This window comes from Bactrocera oleae, chromosome 3 (assembly GCF_042242935.1).
Source record: "Bactrocera oleae isolate idBacOlea1 chromosome 3, idBacOlea1, whole genome shotgun sequence".
Taxonomy (NCBI): Eukaryota; Metazoa; Arthropoda; class Insecta; order Diptera; family Tephritidae; genus Bactrocera; species Bactrocera oleae.
In genome coordinates, this window is record NC_091537.1 from 1,285,537 (window position 1) to 1,309,128 (window position 23,592).

Below are 23,592 nucleotides of genomic sequence, written 5' to 3' on the forward strand. Positions count from 1 at the left end.
GGATCAGCTGTTCAATTTGACATTTCTCTCCAAACTTGGCTGTGCTGTTTCTTGTTTATACGAGTTGGCCGCGATTAGGTGTGATAACAACAATACATTTAATTTGATTTATTTATAATATGTAATACAATATTTTTACATCATGTAAGAATAAAATAGTAGATATAATATGTAATGTTTCTAAGTCGTTTAAAAGTGTTGTAATAATTTAGCAACATATGAACAAGAATTTTAGTCTCCACTACAAAGTGTGTATTAGTACTGAAGCTGGCAACTCAGTTAGTCATTTTCGGCAGTCGAGTAATTTTCGAGCAGATTTCTTGGTGTGTCATTTTAATCGCTTTTTTCGATTTTATACATTATAAAAATCCGAAAAACATGTTAATTATTTTATTAAAATTGTCGCGAAGAAGTGCAGATTGGTATACGGGCCGTTGTTAGTGTTTAAAGAGTATAAACATACAAAATAATACAGTCAGTTTTCCTCTGCTCAATAAATTTTTCTGTTGTTGCTTTCGTCGTCGACGTCGCTGCCTTCTATTCACTTCTTTTTCGAGCTAATGTCACTGCCGCTGTTGACTGCGCTGTCGCTGTCACCGATGTTATATTGAGAAAGAATAAACCTGTGAACATTGCTATTTTTAATAATTTGTTTTTAATAAATATAAAAAAACAACATATGGTACAAAGTTGCGATTAAAAAATTTACTGAAAAAAATCGGTTACCTAATGCGATAGTTGGAATTACTTACAACTCATTAAATTTTCTTATTTAAACAATAAAAAAAATATCACTTCTATTAGCTAATATTAAACGTCGGTGTTGTGGGTGCAATTATAAAATAGCTTTGTAGTGAGTTGGATAAAATCCGAGTAGTGGCAACAGTATAATTATATGGTAAGTATTTGTACCCACATACATATGATACTTTAATTTTGATATAATTAGTATGTAGGTAGATTGCGTACATGTATGTACCGATGTAAATACATTTCGAAACTAGCCGTGAATGGTTTTGGGAACACTGCTGGGAATTTCTTACTCTTATTAAATATTTATTGTTTGCTTTAATTTTAATAACAATATCGTATAGGTAATATACAAATTTAGATTTATTGAACTGTATTTTTTTTAGTTTTATTTATTCAGATCGTGTAAGTTTATGTATTTAATATGTGCACAATTAACTGCATGGCTATGTTTCCTACCCTATGCGCATACACATATGTTTTATGCGTCATCTAAGCTGCTATTGTCTCGCAACCAAAGAGTATCCAACAGACAGAATTGAAAGCATTACAACGATGACAATAGCATAGTTGTAGCTATATGGTGCACTTTACTTCATGCAATTTTCCAGGTTTTTACTGTTTCTTCTATTTGCTTTTATTTGTTCTGCTGTTTTCACAAAAGAGCAGCGTACAAAAGAGGGCGACAAGTGGTCGCTTGTAGAAGTGCGCAACAACATCAACGGTATGTTCAAAGAAATGCAGTCTGAGTTGCAACAGAATAAAAGAGGAGAATTGAACAGTGTAGCAATTCACGAAACACTGCAGTAAAAATCACACGACGTGCAAATATTATACATATGTACCATATAAATGTATTTAGTATACATATGTGCGTGTCGTTGGCAGGGTTGCGAATTTTAAAATTCAAAATTTTCAATTAAAAAATTAATTAAAAATTGGATTTTCATAATACTGATGTTAAAAATAAAATTTAAATTTTTTAAACTCGTTTATAGTTTTAAGAGTTAAGTTTTCATTTTGATGATTTTCATAATGTTTGGGATTGAAAATTTAAAATATTATTTTTTGATTTCAATAAACGCGAAAAAATATTAATTTTAAAACAAGTTCTTTTTTAAATTCTTAATTCTAAGCTTAAAATTAAAATTTTTCTTTGTTATTGTTCAATACGGTAGTTGGGGCTAAAAATTAAAAATAAATTGAAAATTAAAAAAAAAATTTAAAGTGGTTTTTGGTTTTAATTTTTTTTTTTTAAACAAGTATATAAGGTTAAAATTTGTGTTTCTTTTTGTTTTTTCTTATTCCAGTATGAAGTATTACAATATTTTTAGTTCGGGGTTACAAAAAAAATCAAATGTTACAATTATTTTTTTAATGCATTATTTGCAACCCTGGTCGTAGGTGATGTACAAGGAGAGCAACTAATCTTGAATCAGATAAAGTAACCTCAAGCTAATTATACATATACAATATTCGCCATAAATAAGAGTTTTCTCCATACTACAGCAGGCACTTGAAGAAAACATAATTCTTGTTATCTTTTTGACTTCTCTATCTGCAACAATTCTGATGTGCTTTAAATATTTTGTTCCGAGTGTTGTTTGATTACTGCACACCGTGTTCTAATCTATGGCTACATGTAGCCACAATGACTCTTGCGGTTTATAGATGTGCCTTTGGCTGTGCTAAGATTACCTACAATGTTATTCCGATGATGGCGCCAATTTTCACAGGGAGCTAGACAGTCGAGTTGAGTCACAATGCGTTACATATTAATACATACATATGTAAGTGCATACCCTCGTAAGTTGCCAATGGCTCTCACCACAAACTGTTGCTCCTCAGTCGATTCAACTCTGTACAACACGTACCATACTGGATGCTTATATGTATTATATGATTTTTTCGGTCGTTGATGTGACAAATGTGGATATTCATTCATTCATGCATTGAAAGGCTTTATAATTTATATGCTTTTTTGTAGCTCCCTATTTGCTTTGACAAATTTTATTCTATTTTCACTTTAAACCATTAAAATGTTTTGAAGTTGTTTTAAATAGAATTCAACTGAACAAAATCCCGCCAACAGTCCATAATTTGTGCATGCACTACCTGCTTCAATGAATGTCTGCCACATTTTAAATCCCATAAGCTTGAGCAGCAGCGCTGATCTTCACACTTCGGTTGCACACGCTCTAGAGGGTACACTAAATTTAGGTTGCACAAACAAATGTTTTTGTGTGTCTGTATGCTGCATTGCGCCACCCTTGATTGAAATCGATAAGTTGGGACATTGTATGCTGTTAAACTTCAAGACCCCAACACGGAAACATAAATTTTCTGCTGCCACAAGTGTGAGGAACGCAAGTTTTTTTTTTTTTTTGCCTTTTATATTCATGCTTTTAATTTATGTCTGTTTCAAAATGTTTTCAATTATTACAAGCAATTTAACTTTGTAAAATTTAGTTTATGTTTTATTTCAATTTCAATTGGTTGCACTTTTGAACCGCGATAAATTATTAAAATTTCTATTTTTGTACTAATTATAATTAATTTGTGAGCTTATTCATTGCCAAAACTTGTTTTACGAGCAAATTTCGAAATGCAACAAGATTTTCGAAAATCCATGCATGCCAATTTGCTGATAATGGGTATTATCTGGCAAATTCTTGAAAACAATTCTGTTATATTTTATGACCGACTTGTTTCCCTATTTTTGCTGCTCCTCTCCACCACTTGGTTATGAATCCTCCATACTGTCAAAACCCTTAAATAGTCATTGATTCATTACTCGATAGTTTTTGTACCTTAAAATGCCGTTATTGTTAATAATAATTTTGCTCAAAAGGGTCATAACTTCTTTGAATTGAATTAAAAGCAGACGAAGCGACAATTCGACCCCAGGTATCGTTCGAGTATGCTCCAATATATGCAAATTTCTTAAACCCCACTTTCCCCTTGTAACCCCTCGCATTGACATTAGCTTAGCTGGCTTGACAATGCGGTCCGTCCGTGTCCTATACATATGTATATACTTGTATTATATATAAATAAGTTTGTCTGGCTTTTATGGCTGCTGCACGCGTCGTCTAAACTTCGTGTTGCCCGAAAAAGGCATCTTACTGCTTATCTAAGTGCCTTTAATTACTGCTGCATATTTGTGCAAGTCCGTATGCACTTATTATGCACGATACTTGATCGTTTCATACTTGTTGGGTAATTTACTCAAATAGAATTGTGTTTATTTTCCTAAATGTTGTTTATTATTTTTGTTTCCACACGATGATCTGCAATGCTTTGCATGCAACAGCTTTGATTATGCACTATTTGTAAATATTTTCTAAATACTTTGATTCCAATTCGAATTCATCATCAAATCACCACTTGGCTTAGTAAGCAACCTTCATAAGAAGTCAAAGTGAATTTTAGCGAAATTTAAACAATTGCGGGGCAAGTGTCGCATTGTTTATGCAAATGTTGTGTTTTGCGCGTGCAGCAAATACTCATAAACAAAATATTCATGCAAGCGTACGAAGTGGCGAACATAAATTGTATGAAAGTTAAACGGCAAATTATTGAAAATTCCTCATTTCGCAATATTTTTAACGATCGATTCCAAATATTTTTGCTCTCATTTATTCCCGCTTAAATAAAATATTATAATAATTTTTTCCACATCTATAAAATATCGCGCCCAAAATGATGTCAAATAAAGACTGGTATTTTGCAATTTTTCTTTTTTCTCCCTTCCACGGCCAGAATACCCCTTAGTCTTAGTTGAGGAAAATTTGATTTTGACGTCTGCGTCTGGGCGTTTGGCATCATGCCAAACGAATGTCGTCGCCTGGTGCTCTTCATCTCTGCTGTGCTTTTAGTGCGACATATTCGATTTTTAAGTTGAGTACTTTTTGCATTAATTGTGCATTATCCTCTACAATAAAGTAAACTGTAATTTGGAGCTACTATTTTCGTACGCATTGCCGAAAAGCGCAAAAATAAAGTATTTAAAAATAGTTGAGTATGTAAATATTAGAATCAGTTACACGTGCCATGAAGATTTGCTATGTTTCGAGATGTGATATAATCGTACCGTACAGTTGAAGTGTCTACGAAGCCTCACTTATAAAAAATAATTCGTAATATTGGAGTTTAACCGATCGAACATTGGGTTTCAACCCAAGTACCAATAACATTGTAGTTACGAATATTTTCTACACCTCTACAGCTTGGTTTCATGTCTATCCAGATGCAAATATATACCCTCACCTATTTATTCACGATTTTCATTAAAGCCATATACATACATATAATGTATATATAACCGAAAATGTCAAAAAAAATTAAATTCAGGCATATGAAAAATGTCTGCATATGCATTTATCCTCCTTATTTCCGAGAAAGCGTAAAAATATAATAATTAAAAATAATTGTGAGGTTTTCTGAAAAATGCGAAAATTGTGCTTGCACCGTTCTCTTGCCACTGCTCGTAGTATTATTCATATTCGTTGTCATGCTCTTTACATGACAACTATTTACGTGCGATTGCCAGCTACATGTGCAGTGTGTGTATATATATATGTATGTATGTCAGCTTGCTTCCGGAAGCGCATGCAAAACCAGAGTAAAAAAAAACTGAAGGATATGTGCCACTGGCGCTATATTAAAAGTTGAATGAGAGACGGGTGAGGACAATTACCGCTTTTGGAGGTTAGCGAATTTCTATGCAACGGGATTATAATTATGCACAGCTAATCTAATTACCGTTAAAGACGCGCATAGCTTATGTTGATCCTCATTGGGTGTATTTGCCGGTCTTACAAGCGCACTCCATTTGGTTGAGCTCAGGAAGCTATTTTACATTTAATCGGAGGTAATGCTGCCCACGGAATCATCACGAATGCATTACTTAACCCAACCAATTCATGTACGCATGCACATATCTACATACAACTACATACATGCAAACATCATTTATGCAACATACCTACATATTTACACGCTGAGCTATGCAGCCATGCAAGAGCATGTGTACATATGTATGTATGTATATATGTATGTATGTAAATCGAAGCTTATGATTGCTGCAACCATTCAAGCGAGTGTTGTTCGTCTACAAATTTACAAAATGTAATTAAGTTTATGAATTTCGGCTGTTTTCTGCGAGGGTGGCGCAACGCTTTTGAAACGCTACTGAAATATTTTATTCTTTTAGAATCAGTGAGCTCGAATGTATCTCGTTGCGGCTCTTGATTGTGCGCTGGAATGCAGTGTGTTGTTGTACAACAACATGTGTTGTTATAATTCCATGTAATTCTCCGGCAATGGTAATCTGATGTAATCGCATGCAATTAATTTAGCGTGAAGGACAAGCAGTCAATGCTATTTCCATTGCGCTAATTAGTGTTCAGTGCAAATTATGCATAAATGCTATTGCATACTATAATACAAATGCGAACATACTTTAAAGTTGTTTAGAGTTTCAGTAAATAGGCAACCATTTTTGGTGAAGCTTGGCGTTAATCTACAGTTAGAAGAACCTGGAAGCTTCAAACTGACTGCTAACGGTTTGTTGGTCTGCACAAAAACTTTTCGATGCCAGAATTGTCTGCGTTCGGATTGCCACCGATGGGGAACAAGTGGGTACCCAATGCGCCATTTATCTGTTTATCAAATATTTACAATTTTAATGAAAAGGTGAGGGCCGCGTATGCAATTAAACTATATGGAACCACATTAAATTCCGCTAAATAAAAAGTGTTCTGGTCGCTAATGGAATAAATAAGAACAGAGGCCGCTTTTGCTCAAATATTTAACGTATATATGTATATATTGTATGTTGTAGCGGCCATTCTTAGCATTCTTCATATATACATACATATACAATAAGAGCATGCATGACCTGAAATAAAAAATCTTATCTATGATTTCCCTCATTGATGTCAACAAGATTTTTAGCTTCAAATCAAATATAAAAGTGGCCCAGAAAATGAATTTAAGGGGTTACATCCACTTGCAAGACCGAAAAAATGCGTATTTTTGTGAATTTTTTTTAAGCGGCATTTTATTTTACGACTTAAAAAAAAATTAACATAAAAAGAATTTAATGTAATTTTTGAATCAGCGATTAATTTTAAAAATATTGGTTTCCCTTGTTCCTATAGTCGATCTCCAGAAGGTCCTCCGTAAGAAGGTGTCACGCGGTGAGGAAAATATTTCGGCGTCGAATTATCTAAAACCAAAAACCAATGTATTAGTATTATGATAGCTGAGTACAGTTAATGATCGAAGGAATTGTAAAAATTTTGAGTTTTGAGAAAATGGCGGCTTCTCAAACCAAAAAATTAATTTTTTGTGCGAAAATTTACAACTCAAAGTGGCTTAAAAACTTTAATTATTAAAATTAAAATAAATAAAAATTATTGTCAAAACTTGTATTCCTTCGATCATTACCTGAAAAGTATATTTAAAAAATTTGCCTCATCGATTCTGAAAACAGCGTTTCGAGAAAAACGCGTTTGAAGTTTTGGCAGCCGAATACATAAATTTGAAATTTTCGAAGAATATACTCAAATACATGTACATAAGAAAAATTCAAAAATAAAAAATCAATTTTTTTTATTTACAAATGAATATAACCCCTTAAAGTTTCATCACAACTTCAACCTTGTAAAACGAATGGCACACCAGCAATTCCAGGAAAGTGAGGTTTGATCTAGCAGAATCAAAGTGAGTTAAGCCCAGTCCTCCTTTGCACTTCACTTGAGCGCTTATATGGAACGCCAAAAGTCAAAAATTATAACCTCTGCACACTTTTTGATTTACCTCTTCATTTGCGACAGAAGTACACACAGCCATCGATAAAAATAAATAATAATAAAAGAACGAAAGCTTTATATTTATATGAATGTATATGGTACAAGCATATAAATGCTCGGTCGCCTTAGCAAAATTATTTTTATGAGGACATAAATTTGTTGAAATGCTTTTTAAAAACAATTTTTAATAATTTCGATGAGAAAACGACGCACACTAACATATGGTATAATACATGCATACACACACACACAATTGAGTAGCTAACTGAAAGAGTAGGCGAAAAGCTGAAAAATAAACACTTAGCCACAGCAACAACGCGACTGTATAGAAAAAAAAAACAAAAGCCATATGTATTTATGTATGCATACACACCTGCGTGCGTTTGTTTGTCTAATCGAAGCAATAACGAAAATCTGCAAATACCGCAAAGCAACCGGGTAATCGCAAGCGATTTCTTTAAATTGCGAAAAAAGTTGCTTTGGAAGAAAATTCTCAATGAATGGCCATCTTTTTCAAGAGGGGTGTGTGCAAAGCGCTTGAAACGGTTGCCCAGTCTGCGCTGGGGGTTGCGATGAGGCTGCGTGAGAGCATTGCTCCTCGGCTGCTGTTGGCGCTTCTGCTGTGTGCGTGCGTCGCATGGTTGTCGACCAGCCGCTTTGGCGTTGACAAACACGCTCGCTGTGGCAGCCACCTCAGTCTCCAAATAAACGTGAACGCGCGAGCATCAGACCGTATATATAGCAGTAATTTTGAATTCGCTATAGCAAAAACTAACGAACTCACATTTCAGTGTCAATACATTTGCTTATAGAGCTTATTTAGCCATCTATATTATTAAAAACAAAGTGACAAGTTACCGTTAATCTTGAAAACATATATCGTTTATATTACTTCGGCCTGAGTGTGCGGTGCGCATACTTCAGCGAATGATAAATCGCGCTAAGTGGCTGTCAACACGCTCCAAGAAAGCCCGCTGGCAATGTAAAAATCGACGAACTCCACGCGGAGTGGAAAAATTTGATCTGTGCGAAGAATCGTATGTGTTTTTGCGGCTCTGGTGACCTTGTAACCATTTTTAATTTCTCTTGCAGTTTGTAAAATTAAAAATTCCTTAAGTACAAGTGTAAATATGTATGTACGCGTGTCAAGAGTGGTGCGCGAGCGTTCTATGCATATATAAACAAATGCATATCTATATAGATATACTTGAATACATATAAATATGTACTATATATATTACATAGAGTTTTATTTTTATAAACCGGAAACGCTTTGTAACATTTGTCAACACCGCCATATGCCGCTCTCGCTTTTGTCTCACTTTAGCTCTTTGGGTCGTTCTCTTCTTTTTGGCCTCTGCTACTTCGTTTATAGCGATTTTTAATTATTTTTTAAGACAAGATCTTTAAGCAATTAATTAGGCTGCTGCCATATGTTGTTGGTCGAGATTGTTTATTTTTGATGCCCATGGCAATTTTGAATTCAAGCAAATTTTTGTTTTTTTTCGAAATGCCACGAACATTTACTCAAACTTTAATTGTTAGCGTTTTCAGCACTGCGATTTTAATTGGAAATGGCATCTACATATACATACATATGTAGTGAATACACTATTCACTTATTATCTTAGAGTAAGACTTCAGCGTTACGTATACGCCCTCGACACCGAGTTATTTTTAAGTAAGCTCATCTTCTTACTTGTCAATTAGGACCAACACCGTTCTTCTTCCACAACAATAAAACAGTTTCATGTGGCCCCGACAAGTTTCAAAAATAATTTAGATATAAATATTAGTATATAAGGTACCAGAAGTTGCTATTATGACATATTAATTGTCCCACTACTCCTTCTGAGTAGCCAAAACACCCACTGATCATCAGATGCTTGCACGGCTACTAAAGTTGAAGTATTTTGTTGAAGCATTACTGTTCATTACAATCGCTACTGAATACATTGGCTTTACACGCTTTTTCACACAACTGTCCATGTAAACATTTCATTGTACCAAAAATAAAAGGCCAAGCAATCAGCTGGTCCGTAGGTACTGAGCTTACAATAACTGCATTTCGATACTCAACACAATGGCAGCGCTGTTGCCGATATGTCTTTGGGCATCAGCCAGTCAATCAAAATCAATTAGTCAAACGTCAAATAGTTTGGACAAAGTACGTGTAGGATTTGCGCAATAAACGCTCAGCGAAGTCAAGCCGAGTATTGACTACCCAGCAGTAAAAAAGATGAAGGGGTTACATGGGTTTCGTCGAGCGAAAAACGCTCTATTTGCAATAATTTTTTTTGTCATATAAAAGTGAAATACTTTAGTCAAACTTTTTATTATTCTAAACATACATATTTTACAAAAAGTTTTTAAAATTTTCGAACTAAAATATTCAAAACTCGGTCATTACGACGTAATTTCCGACAGTCCCTCGGAAAAAAGGTGCTTTCGCGTTGACAGAAGAACTTCTGACAGCGTCATCAAAAATAAAAAGAAAGAAATACGTGTTTTAATTAAGACAATAAACTAGATATTAGACGAAGGAAAAACAAAAAAAGTGAAAACTGTATTTTTGCTAGAGAATTTTACAAAAACATTCAAATTTTGAAGAAAATTTCTCGACGTTTTTTAAATAGTTATAACTGAACAAAAAAAATCCTTCGTGGCAATAACTTGTAAATTATATTTCAAAGACCTGTGTAAAATTTCGTTAAGATCGGTTGAGTAGTTCGTGAGTTTTAGACTTTGAAAACACAGTTTGGAGAAAAACGCGTTTAAAGTTTTAAGTGATTATATAGCTGACCTCGAGCGCGCAACTTTTCAAAGCTGCACCTTCAAAACTATTACTGGGAGAATTTAAGACAATATTCTAAAGATGTTATAGAATTAAATAAGACAGTAAAAAAATTGTTTTTGAAGCCGTTAAATCCATATAACCCTTAAGTCGTGACTCATTCCGTTAGGGGCTTCGGCCAAGTATTAAGAATATATATATGAATAAGCTCATACTGAGCATATATTGCAATATTCGCTTACTACGTGAGAGAGTGTCAAAAACGAACGATTTCAAATGAATGTGAAATCCGACCTTGTTCGGGTCGCTAAAAATGGAGTAGTTACAGTTCCGACTAGCGCAGACCATTGCAATTGACTACTGTGTAATGAACATTTGTGAATAGCATTTCCCGGTTTTGTTGATCATTGTTTGTTTGTCTCGCTGTCATCCCGGTGCAAACTGTTTGGTTCTCTTCCCGCTGCTGACGTTGATTTATATTTTTAGTGCCAAAATCAACAACAAATGAAGAGTGTGTGTGATGTTTTATCTTTGCTAGAACTGTCGCGGCTCGACTGCGCTTCTTGCGCGAAAAGAAAACAACAAAGCAAACATGTCTGTTTGTAAAGTTGTCGATTGGCTATTTTTATTCGCAGCAAATGATGGCAAAGAGCATGAAGGAAATAAATAACGCGATAATACTACACTACTCCTTTGTTTTTTAATTATGAGGAAATTTTCAAGTGTAAACAAATTTCGGAAAGCGTATTAAAACACTAAAAAAGTCATAAATAAAATAGAAATCAAAAAAGAATAAATCACCGAAAGTTGGAGGAGAAAATCATTGTTTTTCCAATTTAATGATGAGTGTTTTCATAAGGGCGACATAATTTCAAAACAGCGAACTTGTAAACAAGAACAAATTAAAAACAAAAAGAAATGACAATCATTCTGCAATTTGCGTCACAACGGTACATTTTCGTCCAATGACTAAATGACTAAAAGAAGCGGAAATAAACAGGAGACAATTTAAGTGCATGGACGGAGCAGCGTTTCCTTTGGAGGAAATCGTTTGCATCCGCAGCCAACTGAATGCGAGCATTGTGCATGTGCATAGTAGCGGACGTATTGCGCGTGTGTGTGTGGCATTTGTGTGCGCGAGAGTGCAACATCACCAGCAGCAAACATTGAAACTAATTATGTGGAACGCGTGAGCGGCGGAAAACGTGTTTTGTTTGTGAATGCATTCCATGCATACATGCATACATACATACATATGTGTATATATTTTTGATTATTTAAAGTGTTTAGTGTGATTTATGACAATGGCTTTGTGCCAGATATGAAAACGTCTTCAATATACTCCGTGTCCATCATGAATCCAATTGGCACTAGGGAATAACGGAATTACCGAAGGCAAACAAACACATTTAATTCTATGCATACAAGTATATTGCAAGATATCCGTGTGCGTGTAGGGGAAATTTGTGTGTGATATTAACACTTGACTGATAATGAATGTGGCGGTGACATGTCGCCGTCTCAGCGAGCTGTGGTGTTGTCAGTGAACCAGTGGTAGCTGTTGTCGCGTTCGAAAGCATTATGGTGTCATTTATCGGTTCATAAAGCAAAACATTACAGTTGTGTAAAGAAAATAATAATATTTTTTTTATATCAAAGACGTATATCCATTCAAAGCGAAAATCTGTGACTAATATGTAGAATATTCAATAGGTCGATCAAATGTCCTATGATTACATTTTCCTTTGCCTAAATATTAATGTACATGTATGTTTCTGCATAAATGAAATAGTAATTTTAAAGAAAACAAAATATTTTTTACTCAAAATTGGGTTTTAAATAAGAAAAGATTACTGCATGCTATTCATTGTGTACAAATCGAGATAATTTAGTTTTTGCATTGTCCTTTTCAGCTAGCAATAATGCCCAGTTTAAAAAGCGCTTAAATATATTTTTTTTCCAAATAATTATAAAAAAGAAACGCAAACACAATTTTGTGATCGACTGTTCTTCTCTTTGTTTCTAAGCAAATTTTATTTCCCATACAGCCATTGAGCACCCAGTGACAAACTGCCTTGGAATTCTCACGATTTTCATTTTAGCGTGTGTCTTTTAAAATGATCTCAAAAAATATTTGCGCAAAACAAATGGATAAAAATTTAATCGCTTTTTTGTGTTGAATTTACATCTTCAAACAAACATACTCGCATTTACAAATGTATTTACATACATAAGAATATAAATAGCTGGGGTGAAAAGCTGAAAAAATACATTTCTTCTCAAATATTCAATAACGAGAGAGTTAGCGCTTAATGCAAACAATCTATTAGAATTTAGAGAAATCACTAATAAATATAATTTGGAATTCTACTCGAATCATTTGGAATTAATCCTTAATTAACGGCACTTAAAAGCTTTCAACAAGTTGATCGTGCTTTTTTCGAGGTGCGAGAAAACTAAGTTTGGCACGGTCGCAACATTAGTGCAGGGCCAGAATGGCGATTACCCGACGCGTCGACCTTGGCAACCTTGGAAGTTTTCCTTCTCCAATGTGATGTGACACACTGAATAAAATATGCAGAATATATAATATATGTATGCATACGAGTATATATGTGTATTCAAAGAGTGAGGGGAGAATTGTAAGAGAAAAAATATAATATTTTTATATTTGTCAATGAAAATATACATAACGCTCTGGGTAAATGAATTCTTCAAAATTAAAATAAGTATTTTTCATATATTTTTATTTTGCTAACGGGATAAATGTCTATAAAATATTTCGAATTTTCGAAATTGCCCGTTTTAGTATATGTTTCATGACATCTTCTTCTTTGCAGTTCTAATTACTCGACAAGTATAAAGTCGAGCAACTACGCTGACACGATTCAATTGACCCGAAAGCCAAGTGGTGTGTTTCAACTCAACACAAGCGTTGTATTTCACGTCGAACTGGCTGTAACAGCATTTTGGAAAGCTTTTGCAACAGAAAGGCCAGCAAAATGTCGCAGCCACTCATCGTCCAAGCGGAGTACTCCTTTAAGGGCGGCAATAATGACGAATTGTGCTTTAAAAAAGGCGACCTCATCACAGTCACTCAGCGCGAGGAGGGCGGCTGGTGGGAGGGCACACTCAACGATAAGACTGGCTGGTTTCCCAGCAACTATGTTAACGAATACAAGGCACCATTGCCGCTCACAGAAACGATACGACCACCAGAGGAGATACAGGAGTACCGTTCGGTTGTGCTAAAAGATCTGCTCGACTCTGAACGGGCACATGTTGCCGAGGTGCAAGGTCTCCTCGAGAATTTTCTCGAACCACTACAGCAGGCGCAAATGTAAGAAAGCGCAAAACCGGAACCAAAATTAAATAATTCATTTATTTCTACTTTTACAGCCTCACCGCGGATGAATACGCCCAGTTGATGTGTAATTTCGTAGAAGTCGTTAAAACACACGAAGAACTACTCAAACAGATGGAAGAGTGCAATGATCGGGTTGGTAAATTATTTCTAACAAAGGCACCTCACATGAAACTGGTGCATCAAGCCTACTGTGCCGCCCACCCGAAGGCCATTGTCATACTCGATAAGCACAAGTGAGTAGAGCATCTTAAAGACCAATTTTTCAATAACATTAAATTCGGCTACGCAGAGATAACTTGGAGAAGTATATGGAGCGACAAGGAGCTGCCTCGCCTGGTCTGTTGGTTTTAACAACGGGTCTCTCGAAACCTTTCCGCCGGCTAGATAAATATTCTGCCATGCTTCAAGAACTCGAGCGACATATGGAGAGCAGTCATCCAGATCGAGGTGACACACAACGAAGTGTTGCTGTATACAAGGATATTGCGGTAAAGTAACTCTCGAAGTAGCGCAGTTATTTTAAATTGAGATTTAATATGCTTTATCATTAAAAGGCGGCATGTTCTGCTACGAGGCGACAGAAGGAACTCGAGCTACAGGTGTTAACGGGGCCAGTACGCGGTTGGCAGGGACAAGAGCTTAGCACTTTAGGTACAAAAAGGATATAAAACATTTTTCCTTTACGGAAATTCCTTACTCAACTTTTCTTCTTAACAAACTTAGGTGACATAATACACATGGGCAGCGTTGCTGTCGGGCCGGATCACAGAGACCGGTACTTTGTGCTTTTCCCACAAACTTTGCTGATACTCAGTGTTAGTCAAAGGATGAGTGCCTTTATTTACGAGGTAGCTTTTAAAATATATTTACGTGCGATTTTTCGCTCAGCGTGATTTTTATTTATTTTAAAGGGGAAACTGCCTCTAACGGGTATCATTGTGAACCGTCTCGAAGATAGTGACACTGTGAAGAATGCCTTTGAAATTAATGGACCCTTAATTGAGCGTATCGTTGCTGTGTGCCAAGGTCCCAACGAGGCGAATAGATGGGTTGAGCTCTTAACTTCTGCAAATCCAACTATGCCAATTGGAATCAAACGGCAGCTAAGCAATCTTAGCAATAAATCGATGAGCGGCGGTAGTAGTGGGCATGCACCGCAACCTCCACCACATGTAAGTTTTCTGATAAGCCTTTTAAATATGAAATCAACGTTACCTCAAACTCGCTGCAATATAGCCTCCCTCCACAAAATTTATCATTGGTATAAGGTCTAAAGTTAAAAGTAATAAAAATTCTTTTCACAAAGAAAATTGTAGATTAAAAACGATTTAAAAAAAATTGAGTTTGAGGTAATTTATTTAATAATAGAATTTTCTTGAAGTTTTTAATTTTACTTTTTACTTAACTTTTTGTATTGAAAAATTATTCGACGATTTTACAAATTCTTAAACATAAACTTTAAATAAAAATAACAAAAATTTCAATTGAAACTCAAAATTAACAACAATACGTAAAATCCAATAAAAACGCACGTAATCAACTGAACCACGTCGCAGAACCCTCATATTTTAGATGCGCGCGGTTATAGTACACGTTTCTCGCTCTGCGCGTACTACGCTGCTCCTCCATGCAAACCATATCGCATAACATTGCCTCCGAGTAACTACCCGCCCACCGCACCTTATGCTAACCTAAGTGCACATTTTGCCAAACTAGTAAAGACCGGCCGACTCAAAAGTACTTTAGTAAAAATGTTGCTCTACCCGCAAGCGCGACAAAGTATCGATTTGAAAGGTATACCCCTGCGTAGAAAACGTGCCCTCAAGTCTTCGGTAAAAATGTATAAGTCAAATCAACATGATATAGACTATTCCAACTCATCTGAACGTTCAGAATTGGAGCGGCAGGATGCCTTCGAATTGCCTACTGACTCCGAAAGTGACGAAGACGAAGATTATGAGAAATATAGCGACCGCGATTCCAGTCCCCTTGAATACGTAAAATTCCACGCTAATCAGCGGCATTCAATTGACGAGGCGGCATCCGCTAACAGCGTAGAGCTTACAAGGCGAAAAGAGCGACATTGTTCATCTATAAATCTAATAAAATTAGATACAGATAGCACGGAAGATAGCGGCCAGTGCTCTGTTGGACCGGTTGCTCTGCAAAAAGAATCTTTGATCATCGGTTCAAAGGCAATGCAAGCGCTGGTACGCAAATCCACCGATAGTATTATCATCCATACAACAACAGCGCATCTGGATTTGTGTTCCAGCGGCGGCATCACCAAGTGTGTGGAGGAGCTTCCTGAAGATACCGCAAGTCTTCAGCAAAGCTTGCATCACCAAGCGTCCCAAACCTCGCATGGCTCCTCTGTGTTTTGTGAGCGATTTGGGGGTGCATACGTGGCATGTGAGAATCTAGCAAAAATGTCAGATGAAACTAAAATAAAGCTCGTCGCTCCAGTTTGCGATTCACCGCCAGAGCGGCATAGTATGCCGAGCTTATTTGTTGGCAATCGCTTCAACCGCAGCTCGAATACTGCCGTCTATGTGCCAACTTGGCAAGATCGTAAGGAGGCACACAATTTGAGTGTAGATGCACTGAAACACCAGAGTTTAGAGAGCGACAATGCCAGATCAGACTATGATTATGGTGACAACGATGATGATGATGATGATGATGATGACGACGGTGATGAGGACGATGTTACTCATTCCAGTACGTTAGACTTGCCGGCAGAGTGCTTAACGGCCCCAGACAAGATGCAGGCGGAGTTGTTGTACAATTTTGATGAGAGCTGCTTGGGAAGACAAACGTTCGTAAAAACTGTGATGATTCATAATAATCTGTTGAAGGCTCTCATAGCTGTAAAGGCAGTGCGAAAATCAATTCGGCGCTATATTTTAGGGGGGCGATACTTGTAAACGCCTGAATTTAGGCCAATTTTTGGAGGCTTATTTGAAATAGAAAAAATAAATGGATGATAATGAAACTCAGCATGTTTATTAATTATATATTAAAATATGAAAATCCGATTAAAAAAAATTTTTTTTTTTCAAAATGGCCGCCGTGGCAATCGATCTCTTGAGGCTCTCGCATCAATAGGCGGGATTTTGAGCTTCAGTTTCAGCTATCTGCAATGTTAATAAAAAAACCAAAAAAATAAAAAAAATAAAAAACTGGCACGCCTCAGACAAAAAAGTCAAAATTTTGACCTTTTTTTCTACATTTTTTGGTTTTTATTTTTATTTTTATTTTACATGTATCGCTCCCCTTAAGAAACACGTTCACATTTCTTTTTAAACCAACGAAATTATTAAAGTAAAAACATAGTTGGCTGAAACACTTATGAGAGTCTTCATTGGTACAAGAGGGCTTGGTTTGATCAATCTTTATGCTTAAGGGAGTTCGTGTATGCATAACTTGATATGTAAATAAACATAAAATATTTATATGTATAACTATGACATCTAAAGTATGCTTCTACGTCTCCCATGAGCATATTCAAGCATAGTGCTCACATACCACTTTCATCTGTATACATATAGCATGGCAGAGGATTTCGACGACATCATATCGCCACCTTCGATGTTCAAGCCACAATTTCTTTTCAATCAAAGTGCTCAGAAAATTCAAGAGCGGGATGGAGCGGTGGCAAAAAAGCATCAACCCGACCACGACGAAATAAACGTTGCTGCTTTACACAGTAGCCAGTCCACCACTGAATTGTACATTGAGCCCCAACGTGCTAGTGGCGGTTCCGACAGCAGTAAAGCAAAACGTCCTGGTTCAATTAGGCGTTGTATAAGTTATCAGTATGTTCAAATGTCCAATGCACATAACGACCACACTCCAGCAACACACTCGTCGAAGATCGCCAGTGAAAGCAGTGGTTCATCTAATGGAAATTCAAGTAATAATAATAATCACTTAGATCGCAACATTCCCATCGAACGCACGCACCGCCATCAGCAGCAATTACGTAAAGAGAATAACCAGTCTTCGAGCTCTAAATGCAAATGTTGTGAGAGTTCGCAGTGTCCAAGTCCACGCTCCAGCGACTCTGGCATGGCTGGTAGTTGCACTATCACTTCACCCGATCCACCTCATGGAAATTATTATGCTGGCGAAGATTTACCCACATTAGCAACAACCAATTCCGATTCTAACGATATTTCTGATCTCACGCGATTCGATGTGTGTGGCATGTTTCGTGCGAAATTCCTCACACCTGAAGCTACCCAAGATCTCATAGATAATACTGACAGCATAGAGTCGTTCCACCATATACAACAACATAATGCCGCTACATCAAACAACGCGACGATCAAAGCTGCTCCCATCTCAACTCTAACAACCGCTGAGTTGCAAATATCCGCCAGCAGTACAACCATTGATTCTGTGGCCAGCAGTTCAAGTCACCAAATGATGACGAATAGTCAAGGAAATATGCAATTCTCATCAAGTCTGGATGGCATCAACTCGCCAGCAATGACAAGTACAGCTGATGGTCCGTTATTTCGTTCTGGCATGTACGCGCATTGGTGGAAGAAAGAAAAGCTACCACCGGCGGTGGTGCGTGGCATCGCCAAGGCTTTGCAATCAACTCAGCTGAGCAAAGATTCGCGTTGTTCCATGTGTTCCAGCTGTGCCAGCTGTGTATCTGGTGGTGGCAGTGGGTTTAGTGAAGGCACAGCCTACTCGTCCCTATGCCGAGAATGTGTGTGCTTCTGTAGATCCAATTCAGGTGGTGAGAATAGCACCAACACCACAACAACCACTTCCATGGTGCAATGTCCGTTATGTTCGGCGGACGATTGCGGTATTACCGATATAAAAGCAGCTTCGGCAACTCACAGCGAACGTGCCAGTCGGTCATCCTTTGGTAATGCAGGCGCTGTTACTGCAACCACATCCAGCACTTCAACCGTTTCAAGTCCGAGTAGTTCGCTGGATTGCCCAATTTGTAAAGGTCTCATAACGCGTGGCAACTCCTTATGCTCTCTTCAGTTGGCAGATGATGATGATGGTGTTAAATTGTCCGCCGAAGGATATGCAGGCGATGCGAGTTCTGCTCATTTAAATTGCGCAAACTGCTCCGATTCTGTTGTAGAAGGCAAGCAAACTTTATTGACACACGCCTGCCTCACCGACCGCTTGGCAACTGCCACTTGCCATTTGCTGGTTGGTGGCGGTGAAGCCGGCGCTGGAGGGGCGTGTGGGCATTCAATTGTGTTAACCTTGATTAACAAGCATTTTGTGATTTCTTTTCGGTTGACATTTGACTTGTGCGCGAGTTGTGCGCTTTTTTAACGGCTTTATGGCCAATACTAAGTAGTTTCACTAGTGTTGCTACAATTTTCATCAATCACTAGTCAGTGTGTTAAAATTTCATAAATCAATACAAAAATTTTTAACCCAACAGAGTTTGTACGAAATATTTGTATGAAGAAAAAGTTTTAATTGTGTAACGCTAGTGTTAACTGAAAACCGCGCAGTTCCCTTGAGTAATACCCTAACTGTTGATATAACTTGAAGATGCATTCTGCTTTTTGTTCAAATTCACGTCATCTGCTTGTCTTCATCATTCATCAAACAAAAACAAAACCAAATCAAAACCACAAACAACTCCAACAAATCACGCTGAGTTGCAAATCGTTTCGATCTAAGAAAAATGAACAAACTTTAGCATTGCCACACTACACCACTTCGCCACCGCATTTGCTCGTTTCGCTTGCTTGCGCTATGTATTTAGCTGTCACAGTGGTTGCATCCGTGCGAAAACTAAACTAAACACAAATTAATAATGAAAACCATAAACTAAACAAAAAAAAATGAGAAAACGAAAAAACTAACTAAAGCTAATGTATGAAGCATTCTTAATTTTTTTATTGGTATTAATTGCGTCGAAAATGTTTGGAAACTAACAAAATTGCAAAATTGCCACTTACCTGTAATATATACAACGAAATGTGTTTTCATTTTTCAGATGTCTCCACCGGCGAACCTCGGCATGCTGGGGGCGCAACGCACAAACTCGCAAAGCTCAGCGGCGCCAGCAACGTCAATGGGCACGTCCTTGTCGCATCCGTCACAACACAAACGGAGCCTGTCGTTCAACCACCACCTCAGCTACAATCAATACACACACACTCAGCCTCCACCACCTCATCATCATCTTCCACCACCACAACCAAATCCACAAAATCATCCGGTGGCACCAAACCACAAATCAAGTTTAGCCCCGACATCGAGCAATTTTTCAAAGAGCCAATACCAAGCAGCAGTGGGGGGAAGCACAAACGCAAAGATAGGAAACACAAGAGGTGAGCGATCTCTCTTTCACATACTATGTGCATCTGTATAATATTCGTTTCTATTTTAGCTAATTGGAGTATAACGAATCTTCGTCCAGCTCCGCCACTGCGTCCCAATTTACTGAATGCGACGGCGCAAAGCGGCAGTGGCGTCACCAGTGGCAGCGGTAGCGCCAATGCGTTGGCCAGCTACTGCAGCGGTCGACGTACGCAGCCAACTTTCGAGGAGGATGTGCTGGTTTTGAGAGTTTTTGAAGGCTATTGTGCTGCCTACCAGAACACTACACGCAACACTATACATTCGGGTAAGTGCTAAACAAACGATTCCCTCTCACTTATATTGTATTGGTAGTACTTAATCATACTGCACATTGCTTAGAGGTGGGTGCATCTGTTTTTTTTTTTTAACTCTCCTCACCTCATTTCACTATTGCTTGTGGTTTTGTTGTTTGTTTGGAAAACTCTGTATAAACGTTTTTTTTTTTTTGCCATTTTGCACAAAAAGCGTTCGTGAAGACGTTGAGTGACTGTGGCAGCTGCGCAGTTTTCCTCAGTGTCCTCACATACGTGTTTTCGTTTTCTGCTTCATGTGGGGGTCATAATTACTGCTCGTAAGTTTTGTTTTTTGTTTTGAAGTTTTGTTCGACAAAAAAGCAACACTTGCATATATTTGACATACCATTACTAAAATATTTGACAGAAACTTAAATAACAACTGCAGTTGTAAGTCTAAATTGGAAAATCGTACCGAAAAGTGTGATTTCGCAATTAAATCATGATTCGCAAAGGGGTGTAATAGTAATTAGAATAACAATAACAGTTTGATTTAAACAGAGTGCTTAATTATTATATAAGTTAATTAATATTGCTAATTATGAAATAAAATAATCTTTAGTTTTACATATTGGATTAGATTAAGTAATGCTAGTAGTAAAACATTAATAATACCCATTTGTTTACACTAATTCACATATAAAAAAAAATACACACAAACAAGGAGCTCCCGAAAATGAAATAGAGTAGCCCGAAATCATTGTAACGAATAAAAGCTATTTTAGTTTTTTAGTTTAATATTAATTGGAAAATGTACATATATATTTAATATGCCTACGAGTTTTTTTTTTTTTAATTTTTCGATTATGGTTTCATTGGAATTACCACTATATGCCTCTGATAGCACATTTTTCGTTGAGCATACTCGTATATACCATCATGTTGGTTTGTTGTTGGTGTTATTACTGGTTTTCCATTATGTGCCTACTTTGCCACCTATTAGCTGTCCTATAATTGTATTCTGTTGTCGCTCCCAATGTCACGGAAAATTAATATGTGCAGCTGGTGCACAAAAAACACATGCAAAGTCCCTAGCAATTTCACCCCAACAGTTAACTGTAAATCTGGGTCTTTCAATAAATTATTATGCTGAAAGCATCTTTTTACCGCTATTAAATGCTTACATATACAGCTAAAATTTATTTAGTCTTCTATGTATTTATGCATTGCAATTCTGATAAAAGTGCGCTCCTTTAGCCTAAACGCGCACCTGAGTCTGCATAGCACCTCTCTGCCATTTCAACTCTAATTCCATTTAAACAATGTACATAATTAGATCTAATATTTAATGTTGTGCATATTTATCGAAAAAAAAATAGTTTAGCTTTTAACTTCTTACTTATCCTGCTATTCAAACATCTCCATAGAATCCTCTGCTCCTATTAATAATTGCGGCTGCGTGAATTGTTTTCACTAGTTGTTTTGTTTGTTTAACCCACCTCTCATGTAATATTACTTTTGTGTTTTTTGTTGTTTTTGGGATCTTGTGGTGTTTTGGTTACCTTATGCTTATTTAATTACGCTTTGTTGTCCATTGTCGACTCACATTTGAGTCTCACATTGTTTTGACTTCTGTTGTTTCCAGTTATTGTGTTGGTTTTCGCCTTTTTTCGTTTTTCGATTTCATTTCTCTCTTTGTCTTTCTCTCTTCCCCGCACTCTTTTACACTTTTGTTCCGACCCATTTAGCACTGCAACCGTGGACGCCCTGCTTGCCGATACGCGGCGGAAAGCTGCAGACCAGCAAAACCTTTTCTACATCAAATCCACAACTGCCACACCTGTGCAATACAGGCGTTCCATTTCCGGGTAATAGCGGCGCGTCTAACCAACAAAATTCCACAAACAGCCTGAATTCCTCGTACATTTGGCGCGAGGCGAGTCCAAACTATTTCAATTTATATTCTAGTTCAGTTTCATCGTTGAATGCAACAACAACAGCAGTAACCGGCGGCGTGAATACCGGTGGCTATCGCTATTCACTTTCTGGAGCCACCACAAATGCCGGCAGTGGCCCTTCTAGTCTGCCAATATACGAACGTGCACTCTCAGAGGAGCGCGCAACCCGCAAATCACTCAATCGCATGAAGAGCGGTTTTGGTTCGGGATATGACAATATTTTTATGACACCACTGTTGCCACGTAAGAATAAACCATCTCCTAAGCTCGTGAAAAATAGCTACCAAACCCACCAGCGGTCTCCACCGCCTTCGTCTACATCGTTGCGCAATCGTAGCGATTCGGAACGGCTCGATTTAACACCTCTGACGATTACGGAACAGGAGCCGACAACGCAGCGACAGTTACAAAAGCAACAGCGTCCACCAGTGCCAGGTCTTTACGACCGCCGCCTCAATCGTTCTTTTGAGACAACGGTTTCCCATCGTTACGCCGGTTACGGCGGCGGATACATAATGTCTGGCTACGGCCCGTCCACCGGCTATAAGATGACACCACTGCGACGCAGCACACCGCAACTAGCCGGCGGTGAAGATGTGGTGGACAACGGACGAGACAGCGACGACGTCGAGGACGGACCACGCGGCTGTAGCGCTGCACTGTTGCGCAACGGCAGTAGCGTGGGAAATTGCGCAGCCGGCGATCATGAGGCAAACACCAGCACAGACGGCGACAGTCAGCGTCACTCGGGCAGCTGGTGTTGCGGTAATTTTGTTATGAAGCAATGGCGTAAAATGAACAATTATTGATTGTTAAGTGGCTGCATAGAGACGCTTAATGCACGCTTGCTGACAGCGTGTTTACTAGCGCTGCCAGTGTTGCCATACCGCTGCTGCTCATTTCTAATTTGCTGCATTTTGCGTGCTGCTTCTCTTGTGCTAAGCCACAGCCATTAGTTAATAAATTTTTTGTTGTGCAAACGCTGCAGTTAAATTAGCTAAATGTGTATGTAGTGGATAAGTCAGATTTTGTATACATATGTCCTAGTATTAGTTGTAGGCATACCAATCGGTGATAGAGGCTTCGCGCATGCGCAGAAAGGAAGTAAAAATTTGTATTGACTTTTTTTGATACAAAGTTGAATTTAGCGATAATGTTTGATACATTTAAACAAAAATATATATATTTTTTATTATATTGACCATTAAGAAAATCGGGCCATCGCAATAGCTTTATTTTTGCTTATATTTATTCACATATTTTAATATTCAAACAATTTGGTTTTGTAAATATTCAAGTTTAAAGTTGCTAT

General features: G+C 37.4%; 1 protein-coding gene across 1 annotated transcript in view; it reads left to right on the top strand.

The window, feature by feature from the left end:
* Nucleotides 1–162: 162 nt before the first annotated feature.
* Nucleotides 163–23,592, top strand: part of RtGEF (Rho-type guanine nucleotide exchange factor) — a 28,032-nt gene continuing 4,602 nt past the window's right edge. Inside the window, exons 1-12 of the mRNA XM_070107583.1 lie at nucleotides 163–898; nucleotides 13,203–13,702; nucleotides 13,762–13,962; nucleotides 14,019–14,217; nucleotides 14,284–14,380; nucleotides 14,453–14,577; nucleotides 14,641–14,901; nucleotides 15,286–16,547; nucleotides 17,281–18,916; nucleotides 19,722–20,058; nucleotides 20,118–20,354; nucleotides 22,071–23,045. Coding sequence (XP_069963684.1) covers nucleotides 13,365–13,702; nucleotides 13,762–13,962; nucleotides 14,019–14,217; nucleotides 14,284–14,380; nucleotides 14,453–14,577; nucleotides 14,641–14,901; nucleotides 15,286–16,547; nucleotides 17,281–18,916; nucleotides 19,722–20,058; nucleotides 20,118–20,354; nucleotides 22,071–23,045 — 5,668 coding nt within the window. The 5' untranslated portion in view covers nucleotides 163–898; nucleotides 13,203–13,364. The remainder of the gene's footprint in view (nucleotides 899–13,202; nucleotides 13,703–13,761; nucleotides 13,963–14,018; nucleotides 14,218–14,283; nucleotides 14,381–14,452; nucleotides 14,578–14,640; nucleotides 14,902–15,285; nucleotides 16,548–17,280; nucleotides 18,917–19,721; nucleotides 20,059–20,117; nucleotides 20,355–22,070; nucleotides 23,046–23,592) is intronic.